Source organism: Musca autumnalis, unplaced genomic scaffold (assembly GCF_047663935.1).
Source record: "Musca autumnalis isolate F117 unplaced genomic scaffold, ASM4766393v1 scaffold_1, whole genome shotgun sequence".
NCBI classification, from domain to species: Eukaryota; Metazoa; Arthropoda; class Insecta; order Diptera; family Muscidae; genus Musca; species Musca autumnalis.
The window spans coordinates 18641773-18657047 of NW_027411644.1; the positions used below are offsets into that span (position 1 = coordinate 18641773).

The window sequence follows — 15275 nt, forward strand, 5'->3', positions numbered from 1 at the left end:
TGAGAAGACTTATTCGTCTTCAATCAGAAATCTTGTTAGTTAAAATCTGCATTTTCCCAACATATAGCCCATTCTATTCTGATTCCAACGATGTATAATTTTTGTCCCGGAAATGTATACTTCCCGAGATATAGGCCTCGAAAGTTCCGGAAAATCTCGGGAACGGGAACAAAGTTTTCTCCTCAATTTACAATTTTTTCCTTAAATAGCCGACCTTCGGCCGGGGATTTAAAACTTTCTACTATGGACAGGTGCAAATCTTGGGAACGGGAACAAAATTTTCTCCTAAATTTTCAATTTTTTCTCTAAATAACAGGCCTTTGGCCGGAATTTAAGACTTTCTCCTATGGACAGGTGCAAATCTCAGGAATGGTAACAAAATTTTCTCCTAAATTTTCAATTTTTTAACACGAATTGAGTGTAATAAATGCGTTTTAACAAAATTTTAACACGAATTGAGTTTAATAAATGTGTTTAACTTAAGTCCAACTTGGGGTTTTGGTGGAACTTTCGAGGCCTATATCTCTGGAAGTATACATTTCCGGGACAAAAGTTATACACCGTTGGAATCAGAATAGAAATATGGTCTTCCTACCTTAGGTGCCTCTAAAGGAAATTTAAGCCCCTGTTCTTTTATGAAAACTCCGATTGTTCTTGGAGACTTCCAGTTAACCTTCTATAGGAAACCTTATTCCTATTCTATGAGAACACGTATTGCTCTTCTTTAAGAAGACCTGTTGATCTTCTATGATCACTAATTGTTCTTCTTTTAATACACCAATAGTTCATCTACGTGAAGACCCACTCATCATATATGGGAAACCCAATTAGCTTACAGATAGAACATTATACTTCTTCTACGAGAGACCTGTTGACCTGCTTCTATGAGAAAACCATTTGGACTTCGTTCAAAGGCGTATTGAACTGTTATGAGAAAACCTATTATCCTTCTTTGAGAATATCTTTTGCCCTTATATGAGAAGACCCATTGATATCTTTGAAAGAAAAAAAATAGAAATGCCTGTTGGTCTTCTATGAGAAAACCTATAGGTTTTTTATATGAGATAACATTTTGATCTTCTATGAGTGGACCCATTGGTCTTCTATGAGAAGCCTCTAAAAGAAGGCCTATTTGTCTTCAATGGCAAGATATATTTTAGTATTCTATGAAAGGATCTATCGGTCTCCTCTGAAAAGAACTATTAGGCTTCTATGAGAAAATCAGTCTTCTATGGGAAGGCCTATTGGTTTTATATGAGAAACCCATCAATGAGAAGAGATATTGGTCTTATACGAGAGGAAAAAATTCGACCATATATTGGTCTTCTATGAGAATACCTGTAGATTTTCTGTATGAACCCCTATTTTTCAGCTGTGAGAAGACCTTTTGATATTCTATTGGGTCACCTAAAATACCCCTGGGACTAAGAGAAAGAAAAAGCTATTCTTTGGGCTTTTCTGGGAAGACCTAATGGTCTTCTTTAAGAATACCTACTGGCCTTCTCTGAGGGGAGCTAGTGGACTTCAAGTTTATATTCTCTGAGACGACTTCTCCAAATGTTACTTACTGTGAATCAACTGGTTTGTGTTCTGGTGGTCCCAAATAAGCCAACAACGTGGCCATTTTATCAAACGGCCGCCTTCCCACGGCCTTATGATCTCGGCTACTTGACAAGTAATCACCAATCTTTTCTTGATGAGTCCACAGCAAACGATGCAAGGCCAAAACATTGGCATCCGATATAAAACTCATGCTATGCGAGGTTTGATCTACAGTTTCACAATCCGAAGCGATTTGTATAAAGAAACGCCTACCAGCTTCGAAATGTTCGCGCAAGAAATCGTTAAAACACAACATGTGTTGTTCCTTGGAGAATTCAACATGATTGGCAATATTTTGGAGAATTTTTGACATTAACATGAGGCCACGTTTAACCGTGCTAGGGACTTGTTTGCCAACAATGCCCAGTTCTTGGGGAGAGACTTAAATAGGAGAAAGAAAGTAAGGATATTCGAATCATATTTAGTAGACATATTCCATTATCACTTACCTATGGCGGGATTGATAAATCTTAAGAAGATCACAGTACCCACAGCTCCAATATTATTCTGCAGTAAATTGGGAAATCTCTTACTCAACACCTGATAAAGGCAATGACACATTGACCGCAATTGGGGAGGAAAACGATCAGCTGAATTTGTAATGGCATCAAAAACCTTTTTCGTCAAGGCTATTAGGTTACGGCGATTAACATCTAAATCGTCACCAGGATCAAGTCTGCTTAAAGAATTAAATTTAATCTCCCATAATGTTTCATGGATCTTTTATAAGTGTAGTTAATCTTACCTTGCTGGATCCACTTCAAATGAGGTATTAGGATTATCCAATAACGGTCTTATCAAAGGCTCCAATAGCAGCTGCAAATAAGCAGAACCATAAATTTTAAAACAAAACGCCATTATTTTACTACCCAGCGAATTGCCACGAAATAGTGTCTGCATACAATCCGAAACCTCAACCTCACGATAAAACATATTCCACAGGAGAGGAGAAAGTAAATGCTTTGCATCAAATAGGGTTACCAGCACCCTCGCTAATTCATCCATCTGTGATGTGGTTACCACATTGGCCAAAGCCATGGCAATGGGCAACTCTCCCTTATCACTTATCATTGTAACCAATTGTACCAATTGTTCAAAACGATCTGCCAATACCGTCTCAGCTAAGGTATCAAATTCAGTGCCTTGTTGTAGAATTTGTGTCAGGACTTCCATGAATGCGGCACGAGTTTGTAAATCAGGATTATAACCCAAATCAATGGAGTGCATAAGACCGGAATCTATATTGGCCCCCAACAAATTAGACATGGCTTGTATGGTGGCATTGCGCAAAGCCGTTAGCTTGCCAGCAGCTAAACGGGGTCGTGGTGGAAGCAAGGGTGGATTGTTAAGCTCCTTTTCAGCCTCGGAGCTGTCGATGCAATCATTGAGGAGGTTCATAAACAGAGTAAAATATCTAAAAGAAAAAAATCATGATTAGCATTTCTTAAAACATATTTGAATTTGCTTCTTACTTGAGGAACAGAGCACTCTTGGCATCCATTAGATCACCCCTGTCAGATTCTTCAGGTTGTAAAGGTAAACCTCTTAGTAATGCAGCCACAGCTTCCATGCAGGCTTGATCCAAATCACGGAATATCAATGAGGTACTGAAAATAAAATTAAAATGAATATCAAATTCAATATGATTTGAAAAGTCAATGCTACTTACTTTGTGATCATCGAAGGATCCGTCGAGCTGGGTGGTGCAATTTGATGTGATGTGCCCATAACCCAATCCGACAAATATTCTACCAATTTATTGCGAAATTTCATTTCTTGCCTAAAAGCCAAATCATCACGACGCTTCATCATAACCTCCACCAATTGGCATAGTTTGGTTTTAATGCGTATCGCATAAACTGTCATATCCAGATGACGTACATAACGCACAATACCCAACATCATGCCTTCGATGCTGGTTACACCCAGATTTTCAGATGTTGTTGGTTGTTCATTATTGGGATCTTTGTTCGGCTTGGGATCCAAAATTGATTTCATAATATAAATTATGTGTTCGATAAATTGGGTATTTATATCGGTAACATTGACCTGGCCATGTTGATCGAAGAATTTCTCAACAATGGAACGAATTTGATCGAACAAAATCGGATAGAGATAGGTGGACATTTCCTCGCCAACCAATTCCTTGACATTCTTTTGAATATTCAAACCGATTTTTTCGTTGCTGCAGACTAATAACCTTAGGAGTTGTCCAATAAATCTGAAAATTAAATTAAAAATTAGACTATGGTGAAAGAGATGGACTGAAGAACTTACTGTGTCACCGGACAATATTGAACTTCCTGTTGTGGACCCTGTGGTACCCCAGCCAATGATACCGAATTCGGATTCAGTGATCCCCTACCCGAACTTGAGGAACTTGATAGAGAATGTAATGAGTTCTGGGCCAGAGAGCTTATCGAACCTTGATGTATGTGAACTTGTGGTGGGATATTCTGCTGAAATGAACCAAAACTTTGTGAGTATGGATGAAAGGGCGCCGGATGCCCGAGAAATTGTTGTGAGGCTTGGGCCGCCACAACCTGCTGGCGTCGTTTTATTAAACAAACACCACCCAATGCGAGTAGGAACCATGTCATATTTGCCCATTCTGTTATTTGCTCTTCTATATCATGCTCACTACTTTGATGACTGGCTCGTCGTTTTCCAACACCGCGATGAAATAGTTCTGCCTGGCCATCTTCTGTTTTGCACTTTGGATATGTTTGCAACATTTTACTCATAATTTCCCAATTCCTTAAAGGTAGAGAGAGATTAAAGCGATATGCGAGGAATAGAAAAAGAATTTGGCTAAACGTTACCTAAAAGTTTCTTCCCATGCCGGTTGTACACCATGCACGCAATGCTCAATCTTCCTTAGCAGCTGCATTATTCGTTTCTGCAAGTGGAGTCGATTCAGCACATTGCCATGACTGTTATCATAGAAGCATATCCGAGAATCCGTGGCAGCTGAAAGATAAAATAAATTGGTTTTATTAGCGTCTATGCGAGGTCTTGCGCATAATAGATGGTCTTCGACAAATAGCCATAGGAGACCCTATAAAAGGTCTTCCACCTATAGAAGGTCTTCTGCCCATATAATACCTTCTACCCATAGAAGACCAACAGTTGGTCTTCCACCCATAGAAGACCTATAAAAGGTCTTCTACATATAGAAGACATATAGAAGGTATTCCATCCATGGTCTTTTATATATGAAAGACATTTACATAGAAACCCCCATATAGAAGAGGTCTTCTATCTGTATAAGACCACTTTGGGAGGTGTTCTATATACAGAAAGACCCTTTGGAATATCCTCTATTTATGGAAGATCCCTTTGAGAGGTCTCCCATACATAGATCCTTTGGAGGTCTCCTATATATAAAAGACTTCTTTGTGAGGTCCTCTGTATATAGCAGGTCCCCTTGGGAGGTCTTCAAGATACAGAATACACCTTTGAGGGGTCTCCCATCTATATAATACACCATTTTGGGGATTTATAGAAAACCCTTTTGGGAGGTCTTTTATCTAAGACCACTTTGAAAGGTCTTCTAGAAGACTCTTTTGGGAAGTCCTCTGTATATAGCAGGTCCCCTTGGGAGGTCTTCTAGATACAGAAGAGGTCTTTAGGAGGTCTTCAAGATACATAAGAACCCTTTGGAATATCTTCTATATATAAAAGATCCCTTTAAGAGGTCTCCTATCTATATAAAACTCTTTTGGGAGGTCCTATGTATATACCTGGTCCCCTTGGGGGTCTTCTAGATACAGAAGAGGCCTTTAGGAGGTCTTCAAGTTACAAAAGACCCCTTTCGGAGTTCTTCTACATGCAGAAGCACCCTTTGGAATATCTTCTATATATAAGATCCCTTTGAGAGGTCTCCTATCTATAGAAGACTCTTTTGGGAAGTCCTCTGTATATAGCAGGTCCCCTTGGGAGGTCTTCTAGATACAGAAGAGGCCTTTAGGAGGTCTTCAATATACAGAAGACCCCTTTGAGAGGTCTGGCTTCTATAGAATACACCATTTTGGGGATCTTCTACCTATAGAGACCCCTTTAGGAGTTCCTCTATCTATAGAAAACCCTTTTGGAAAGTCTTCTAGATAAAAAGAAGACTTTGGGGGACCTTCTAGGTACAGAAGACCCCTTTGGGAAGTCTTCTGGATACAGAATATCCCTTTGGGAGTTCTGCCATCTATAGAATACACCACCTTTTGGAAAATTTGTTCTTTCTTACCAGATGACAATTGCGCCAGCTCTTGATAAATCATATAGTTCGGTACGAGCATTGAGACAGTAAGCTCATCAGAGCCACAGCAAATTTCTGCCTCTTCACACAGCAAACCAAAGCAGGACAATGAGGTCAACACCGCATCCAAATCCACTGACCATAGATACATAAAAAATACCACTTCCAATTTGATGTGGGCCTGTTTACATATTGCAATTTGGCTACCAACGTGGGCATAATCTTTGTGCCTTTGTAGGAAGGTGTTGCGACATATTAAAATCTCTCGCAACCATTTTAGGACATCTGTGTAATTCGCAATTTGATGTTGTATGAGTTTTTGTGATATTGAAAACAACACCTGGGAACTAACATCCCAAAAGGTATTGATTGGAGCCTCAGGATTCCATACTTCAATCTTTTCGGGAGCATGTAAAGCCAGCAGGGCTTCCATGGCCTCCTGGGCCACATCTGGCATGGACGGTTGATGAACCAAACTAACAAGACCATTGATGAGTTCAAGGGTTGAACTTTGTACTTCATGTGCTACTTTGCCCTGGGTCTAGGTAAAGAAAACAAAAACAAAAGGAAATTATTTTAATTGGAATGGATTTGAATGTGTGTTTTACTTACATTTAACAATAAGGTGGGATCGGCATGTATTAAACGTACTAACAACAACAATAACATTTTATGGGCCGGACCCTCTTCAGATCTGGCCAAACCTTTTTGGGTATCTTTGGTTTTTAAAGTTAAAGAGGTAATCATTCTTAGTGGCGTATGGGCAATATAACCCTGAGTGGCCTTATTTAAGGTATCGGTAAAGAGAGCTCTCATTTCAGCAGAGCGATAGTGGACCACATCGGTTTGTGGCCACCATGGTAATCTGGGTTGATTAACCACACGAAATGGATTTTTGTTTTGTAATCTAAAATCAACATAGATGTGGGCCAATCTACAAAGAAATCGAAAGGAATTATTAGAGATGTTGAGAGGTCTTTAAGTATGATGATGACATCTTACCTTAATAGCGAACAAACAATGACAAAATGATAGGCCTGTGGTGAATTTAAATTCAGACACACCTTTAGAGCCTCTATATTATGGGGATTTATGCGAAAACAGGAAACCCAACAATCAATCATTAACTCAATATCGGCAAAATTATAACCCTGGCCCCTTGAGAAGGGCTTGACAGGATTGAAAAGTAAAGCTTTGATGTCGTTGATGATGTATTGTACCAATTTAAAGATTACGTTGTTCGAATCGTTGATGTTCACATAAGTGGCAGCTTTGCATAATTTTACACAAGCTATGGCTGCGGATTCAGTGACCAATTTGGAGGGTGAATGTGGTCCCAAGCCACGTTTAACACTTTCTATAAATTGCTTGGCTGAGAAATCTTTGTCTCTCGACTGGGTCTTGGAGGCCATTTTGTCCTTTTCCTTTTCGCATTGTTGCAGTTCATTCACGGTGGCTTCCAGGCAGGTCTAAAAGCAAGAGGAGAATGTTAAAATATTTGCCAAATAGAATCTGAAGAGGAAATACTTACAGGATTTAAAATAAGCAACAACATTTGCAAGGGCCAAACTGTGGTTTTGCTCTTTTTGTTTTCAGCTTTATAGGCCTCCACGAAATCCAGCAAAGGTTCCCAGCAGCTGTAAAACAAAATGGAGGTCTCATAAAATTCTATATAAAACCAATTGATTCAAAACCACCACCACTTACGTTGATATATCCCGATTCATGCCCCGTTGCAGATCTTGGAACTCTTGCGGATGATATTCTATCCAGTTCCATATGGCCTTTTCTATTGAATTTAATAGGATCAAAGGTGGCGCCCGTTTGGAACGAAATTTTGTTATAGTTTCCTGTAACAATTTTGTCAACTTGGTCATGTCCATATCAATATGCTGTATCAGTTCAATATCCGAATAATCGGGGTTTTCATCTGAACAGGCAGCCAATTCCTGGATACGTGCCGATATGCGATTAAATACAGCCGAGAAATGATTCTGCGACAAGGCAAACAAAACTTTGGAGGCTAAAATTTTCAATTGGGCGGCATTCGGGTTACTATCACTCTGTACATCTATAAATTGGGTAATTTCACGTAATAACAATTTCACATTCATAGCCTCTTCGAAGCGTGCTGTATCCTTGGTTTGATTTGTGAGACATCTTTCCAGGGTGGTTAGGATAATAACAAGAGATTCAAAATAGCAACGATCTGTCTCGTGACGATTTTGTATGGCCTGAAAAAAAAGAAAGGGGAAGAGAGTATTATTTAGTTTGTATGGCTAAAGGGAACTTTATTCTGACTTACGGCTTCATTAACTCGTTGTAACATTTTCGTTAGCCCCGATATCACCAATGAAAAGCGATAACGTGATATGTGAATTAAACAGTTCACCAATTGATCCTGGCTCATACGAGCCTGTGTACCGTGAGGACCATTTGTTTTGTTGGGAAGCTGAAATGATGAAAAGAAATTTCACAACTTTGTATTATTAAGAATAATTTTAAAGGACAATTAGGCCTTCGGGATGGAAGTCATATAGTCATATATAGCCCATTTTGGAAATAAGCGAGCTTCTAAAGACTGGTCTTATGTAGACACTTTCTGAATGAAAGCTGGCTTTTGTACACAATTGCTAAAAGAAAAGGGTGATTCCGTGGACCATTTCTAAAAGAAAGAGTGGTCCTATAGGCCCTTTCTGAAAGAAAGGGTGCTTCTGTAGACTCTTTCTGAAAGAAATAGTGCTTTTATCTATAGTATCTGTGACTCTTTTTGACCCTTTCCCTGTATTGCAGTTAGATATAACAAACTTTATATGTATATGTATCTATGAATATGACTCTGGTTCGTTAAAATTATATTAGAGGTAGTATTGTCAAAATAGGGCCATTGATCCCAAATATTTGTTTCCTCCAAAAATCCGCAGCCATTCATTTCCAAAACAAAATTTTCCCTTTACAACTGAGAGAGAGTTTGTTTTGTTTACAAACAAATAATCAAAGCCAGAGAGAGAAATAGCAAAACACAAAATTTCCCAAAACACACGTGAAATTTCATTCATAAATTCTGGGACATTTCATTCATGAAAATCCCTCACAACCAAACGTAAACAAAAAATTTCCCAAAACAATAAACATTTGGTTGTCCCGTCTCACTTGCACACTCTTGCTATCACTTTCGCACAAAATGTATTTTTTTCTAAATCGATTTGAGGGACAAGCTGTCAGTTTTTTTCTGCGTTTTGCGTTCTTTTGCTGCTATACAACCAAAGCAATTTTTTTGGGAGGATCCATACCAAGATGTTGCAAAATTCCAAATTACCTGATCTTCAAAACGGGCCAATAATGAATTGGCCCATTCTCCGGGTTTTTGTGTAGCCATTATTTGTTTATAATTTTATCAACTTTTATAGCATTTTTTCAACAACAATAATCACAACAATTCAATGGAATAATTTCTCCATAGAAAATATTAACCAACGACGGATGTATATATACAGACAATAAGCAGATGCAGCACAAATTTTTCTTCTACACAAATGACGCGTATTTTTCTATAGGAATTTTATGTGCAATTCTTTATTCTTCACATTCACATCCACTTTCGCTGTGTGCTCCGCAGAGAGCACATTCGTTTTTTCGTTTTTGAATTTTGCAATTTGTACAATTTCCAATAAATTTTTCACAATTTTCACAGAGTTAGGATTTTTTTCTTTTTCGAGTTGGTGTGTATCTTCTGCTTCTTCGTTTTTTGTTGGTTTTTTGACAGCTGGTGGAATGTTTGTGGATAAGGAGAGCAGTGCGGATGGTAGAAGAGAGTAAAGAACTGCAACCAACTTCAGGGTAAATTCAATCAGCTGTTGCAACAGTTACGTGGTGAATTTGTATTTTTGAGGGGGGTTTGAGGGGCATTTTAAAAATACGTTTGTAAGTTATAAAATAAACAACAGGATAAAACAACTAAAGAAAAAATAAATAATAAAATAAAAATGAATAAAGAAATAAACAAAAGCATTAAAGAGATCTGTTGGCATTATTTAAAACATTTAAAAATAATAACTGTGCGCGTCGTAACTACAGCTTCGTTCCTTTAAGTGCAAGAATCATCTAGTTTTACTACTTTTTACTGGAAAAGTGTTCCTTTACTTGATGTAAGCATACAATTTATATGAGAACAGTTCACTACTTTTGCCAGTTCTACAGTTTTTTAAAGTAAAGGAACATACCATACATATCACAAAAATTTTTACCTAGAGGAAAAGATGCTAAACATTACTGACGAAATTTGTTAATTATAAAAAACGAAAAGAAAATAAATTTCATTAATAACACAAATTTAAATGAAATTTACTATCTTTAATTAATTTGGTTGGGATTAAAATTTAATGGAAATACATATGTGGAAATACATATACGCCAGCAAGCCTTTTACTGACCACTGCCTGAAATTTTTACGAATTATTGTTCGAAGGATTTTGATTTTCAACAGTAAAAAAATAATTCTCTATGACCTGGGCCACATTGTAATAATTTCAAGATCAAGTTTCCCACTACAACAATTTAATGAAATGACTTTTGTAATACCCCTGTTACACTAAAACGGATTAACCCAGTGGGTTTGGATTTCAAATGTCAATTCCATAGCGCAAACGTCAATTAAATCCTCTCTAAGTGGGTTAACCCAGCAAAAAACTCTAGTGTAACCGTACTATAAGTCCTGGGCCACACTAGCGTAAATTTCATTAAAAAATTTTACAAAATTATGCGTTTCTAGATCGAATTTCATAGTAGAGTAAAATCATGAAATTGCTGTAGTGGGGAATTCGATCTAAAGGTGCGAACAGAATGGAAAATTCATGCTTATCCAAGCCATAATTTATGTACAATAATAAAGAAATGCAAGGTTGCATATTAATTATGTAGTACTTGGCGGCCGACTTCCGTATTGTCAGTTGCTTTGTAGGGGTTGTTAAATCGATTTCCCCACTACAATTTCATAAAATTACTCTAGTATGGAACTCGATTTAAGAAACCCTAGTTTCATGCACGAATGCAAAGCAACTGACAATAGGTCTGTAGGATAACCCAAAAATTTGTACAAATTCGTACAAATTTTTACTGAATGCTGTTCGATAACAAAATTATCCAGCAAAAGAGAGCGAGTTTGGAGAGTTTTGTGACTGAGAACTTGCAAATTTTTGCTGGGAAAATTTGTCCCACAAAAATTTGCAAGTCTAATCAGCTGACTTTTAATCACCTGTTCAATGTAAACAACTCGAAATGTTAAAATTTCGTCGATGTCATGCTTAAGTGTTCCATACGCCATTTGCCTGATTCGAGAAAAACTCAAGTTAATGTTTTAGTCCATACAGGCTAGATGTGGTGCCAAAATCCAATACTTTAAGAGCTCAATTCTACTTAACTAAACTCAAAGAATATATTATGAGTTTATTTTAGTCAGATATCTGTTATAGTCTATACCCTGTAGGAAATGTCAATAGTGAATCTATACTGACTTACTACTGACATTGTCAACAGTACTACTGACAAACTGTAGACAACTAATGTAATTTCCTATAGACATTTTGTATGAACGTGTCATTCGAAAGTCAGTACTGACAATGGAACTAGTATGTCAATAGTAAGTCAGTAGTTCCTGAGGAACCATGTGTTGACATTGGAGGCAGTGAGTCAGTATAGACATTGGAGGTAGTAAGTCAGTATAGACAATGGAGGTAGAGAGTCAGTATAAACATTGGGGGTAGTGAGTCAATAGTACCAGATTTTCAATACTAAATTTTTTAGCTTATTTGGAACTTTTCATAGATAAAACAGCTATATAGTACGTTTAATAAGAAGATGAAGCTACACATTTGTTTAAATACTATATTTCATTAAAGAATAAAAAAATTATTTGAAAATGCTAAAAATGTACAAATTGCGTATTACAGTATTTTTATCTTTTTAAATGGCTAAGCCAAAGATTCCACATAAGTAGAAATTAGTAAATAACGGCAATGTTTTCAAGGCTGCTTAAAGATTTTAACATAGCAATAATAAAAAACGTTTTCGTCTTATTTTCTTGGCCAATTCGCACCAATCACTTGTCTGCTTAAAATAGTTCTTCTTCTGTTGCACTTAACGTTTTATCAGGCAATTCGCTGAATGTTGATATAACATCTAGGAATTGAAAATAATAAACATGTATAAATAAACATAAATATAAAATATGTCCTTAAATTTTTCCTTGCCTATTACAGCTGTATAACATTGGAAAAATCTCACAATCGAGTTTTGCCAAATAATTCTTCAACATTGTAATTCATTATTATGTTTAGTTGCATTCAGCATTTCCAGCGAGACGGGACAATATATACATCAGGCTCCATAATCCTCTCTAAAGGTTCCACATAATGTCTAATTGTCGAAATTTCACCACAAATGTTGTTAGTCGCCTCAGAATTCGTACTTTGCTATAGAATTGTTTATTTTTTACATGTCTTTTATATTTTCTTTTGCTCATACTTGTTATTGAAATTATATGCTTTAAGTTTTCACGATATTTTATTGATTTTTACAAAAACACTTTTTTCACCAACCGCAAAAATTATTGTACGCCAAACAATTAAGAAAATTAAAGAAAGGATGCTTCGTTGGGCTATCATCAGTCAATATACACAATGCTTCTTCTTATAAAGGTAAAGGTATCAATAGTTGACAACCTGGTGACAAAGTGTTGACTTTGTCACCATATTAGTAGACAAAGTGGCGACATGTCAACACATGACCCCACACTTCCTACAGGGTATGTTATAGCCAATTTTTATAAATGCAGAAGGTTGTAGATTTGTTCCATAGGATCTTTTTATCGTGTTTTCGGCAATTTGTGTGACATGGAATACTTTTTGTCACATTTTAACAAACAAACCTTTGATCAATTGTGTTCCACCTCCGTTATGTGAAGTGCTGCTGTGAGCTGAAAATTCGGGGGCTTCAGTAAGACAGTTGCAGTAGAAAATAAATGCTTTAGGGACCATTGTTATATGTTTCCTTTACATTTATTTAAGGAGTGGACACCTCCACTATCGAACAATACAATTTTTATTAGCTTATTCTTATTGTCTTATTTCATCGTTTAATTCATTCAAAAAATCAATAATCGTCCTTTGAACTATTGGTAGTGGCAATAGAATTATATTTTAATTCATTTTCTGACATTTTATTTACCTTACATGTCTTTTATTAAGCGCGAGGCGTTAAATTTAAGCAAAAATAAATTTTAGTTTCATATAACAATACAACATTTTAAAATATCTTGATTTAAAAACTATTCTTCTTCAGTTTTTAAACCTAGTCCTTTAAAATAATTTGTTCCATACGCCACATTGTTCGTAACTTGACAAAATTGGGCAATTTTTTGTTCCGAACGCCATCATTTTTTGTGAGGAACAATTCGTTTTTGTCTTTTTTTGTTCCATACGCCAAACGGTATGGATATGGAACAAAAAAGCAGACTTTTTTGCGTCCAAAGTGGATATGGAACATTTTGGCATTTCTATATCTCGAAAACTAAAAGAGATTGAGGAAAACCGACTAGAAATTCAGAAAGAGCAGGGTTGAAAACTTTGAAAGGTACCTGTAACTCAAAATGTCAAAAATGGCATATGGAACACTTAAGCATGACACCGACGATTTGTGGCCAAGAAAATTTCACAATTGCACATTTTTTTAGATTCTAACCCTGCGTTTACAAATGACAGGACAGTTGACTTCATGTATTGATTGTTAAAATCCCACAACTTGCTTGTGTGACGTAGGCGTCCCGACAACTGCAACAGTTGTAAAATTTTGAATGAAAATCATCGATTTATTTTTGTTTTCCTTTCTCATATTTTGTTTTTGTTCATGTTCTTTTGTTTTCAACACATTTCAATTATTATCTCAGTTATTTTTACAAAAATGCCAAAAATTTGTATTCCTTTCTGTCTGTGAAAAAATGATGGACAGCTGAGAGACAAACGACAAATGTATAGCTCTGTTCCAGAACTAAAAAGTTTTTACAATTTTTACCACTTTTACGCATTTTGCGTTCCCGTACACAAAATTTATATGAAAATCGTTTACGACTTTTACAACTTTTACGACTTTTACCACTTTATAAAGTTCGGGAACAGGCCATATGCATGTGTTAGTAAATCAGAGTTGTATTTGAAGACAAACTGTCTGGTTTAAACGCCTAGTAAAGCGTTGTGGATAGGATTAAAGCATTAAATAAGTAAACTGCAATTTTAAAATTTATGTTTTTGTTCCGTTTGGTTTAAAATATCGAAAGAAACAAAAACAAATTTCATACATTTTCGGAAACAGCTGGCATTCTTGCAAGTTTTTGCAAAACGCTATTCGATAACTTTCTGCAATTTTTCTTGCACTGAGAGAGGTTGCTGGAACTGACTGAGTAATTACACTGTGCTACAGTGAAAATTTGCAGGGGTTCTGATGCAAAAATTCGGTATTGTGGGAGTCCATGGAAGACGAAAATACCTTTGATTTCTTTGGGTCACTTCGTTTTTTGATTTTATAACGGTAAATGTAGTGAAAAACGGGGTTTTTTGGATTTTCAACTTTAAACGGCCATAACTAGGGTGTCCAAAAAACCGGTTTTTCCAAACAAAACGGTTTTCGGTTAACCGAAATTTTCAATATTTTCAAAAACCGGTTTTCGGTTTTCAAAAATTTTCAAAACCGGTTAACCGGTTTAAACCGGTTTTGTTTAAATAGGTACAAATTTGCTCATAATTGATATATATTTGATTAAAATTGTGCGGCAAGAGGTAAATTAAGTATAACGACTTCGTTATTATATAATTATCTCATAATATCCTTGTTATTTGACAATAAACCTCGAAGTGGGGACAGCAAAATTAGGACCGAAATTCTGCCCTATGAATCATGGTAGAACAAGAAAAGGTAGCAGCAATACCCAGCTGACTGAACTGGGTTGTAGTGTTAGTGTCAAATTCCATTCGACATTTTATGTATTTATTTCTATGTTTGATGTATATTAGGGATATATATTTTTGAAGAACAAATTTATTCATCAGAAAAAAACTATTTCCCATAAAGACGGCTTCATATCATTGACATGTAACCTCCTCCAGGTCCGAACGACATGCCGCACACTAAAACATCGCTTATAGAGGCGGTACAATATTTGTTAATATGTGTGGTATTTTGTTAAACTTGAAAAGAATAAAGCCCTAATAAACATGTGCTTTTTTGTTTTCAAAAGCAAATGATTGAAACATCTTCTCTTTTTTCAATGAATTACCAGCGACCCGAAACATTTTTGCAAGTATTCTACTTTCTGCGAGAAATTATGCATTTAGTGGAATGATATGGAAACATTCAAATTGAAAATCTAACG

General features: G+C 36.3%; 1 protein-coding gene across 8 annotated transcripts in view; it reads right to left on the bottom strand.

The window, feature by feature from the left end:
• Nf1 (neurofibromin 1) overlaps positions 1-9639 on the bottom strand; it is a 43262-nt gene extending 33623 nt beyond the window's left edge. For all 8 annotated transcript variants that reach the window (XM_073968728.1, XM_073968718.1, XM_073968722.1 and 5 more), the window contains exons 1-14: positions 9174-9639; positions 8160-8306; positions 7562-8088; positions 7386-7491; positions 6857-7323; positions 6467-6788; positions 5843-6395; positions 4425-4572; positions 3880-4359; positions 3272-3823; positions 3075-3209; positions 2348-3016; positions 2052-2278; positions 1569-1983 (exon numbers count right to left, since the gene is read on the bottom strand). In XM_073968728.1, the coding sequence (XP_073824829.1) occupies positions 1569-1983; positions 2052-2278; positions 2348-3016; positions 3075-3209; positions 3272-3823; positions 3880-4359; positions 4425-4572; positions 5843-6395; positions 6467-6788; positions 6857-7323; positions 7386-7491; positions 7562-8088; positions 8160-8306; positions 9174-9233 (4808 nt within the window). In that variant the 5' untranslated portion in view covers positions 9234-9639. The remainder of the gene's footprint in view (positions 1-1568; positions 1984-2051; positions 2279-2347; positions 3017-3074; positions 3210-3271; positions 3824-3879; positions 4360-4424; positions 4573-5842; positions 6396-6466; positions 6789-6856; positions 7324-7385; positions 7492-7561; positions 8089-8159; positions 8307-9173) is intronic.
• Between the last annotated feature and the right edge of the window lie 5636 nt (positions 9640-15275).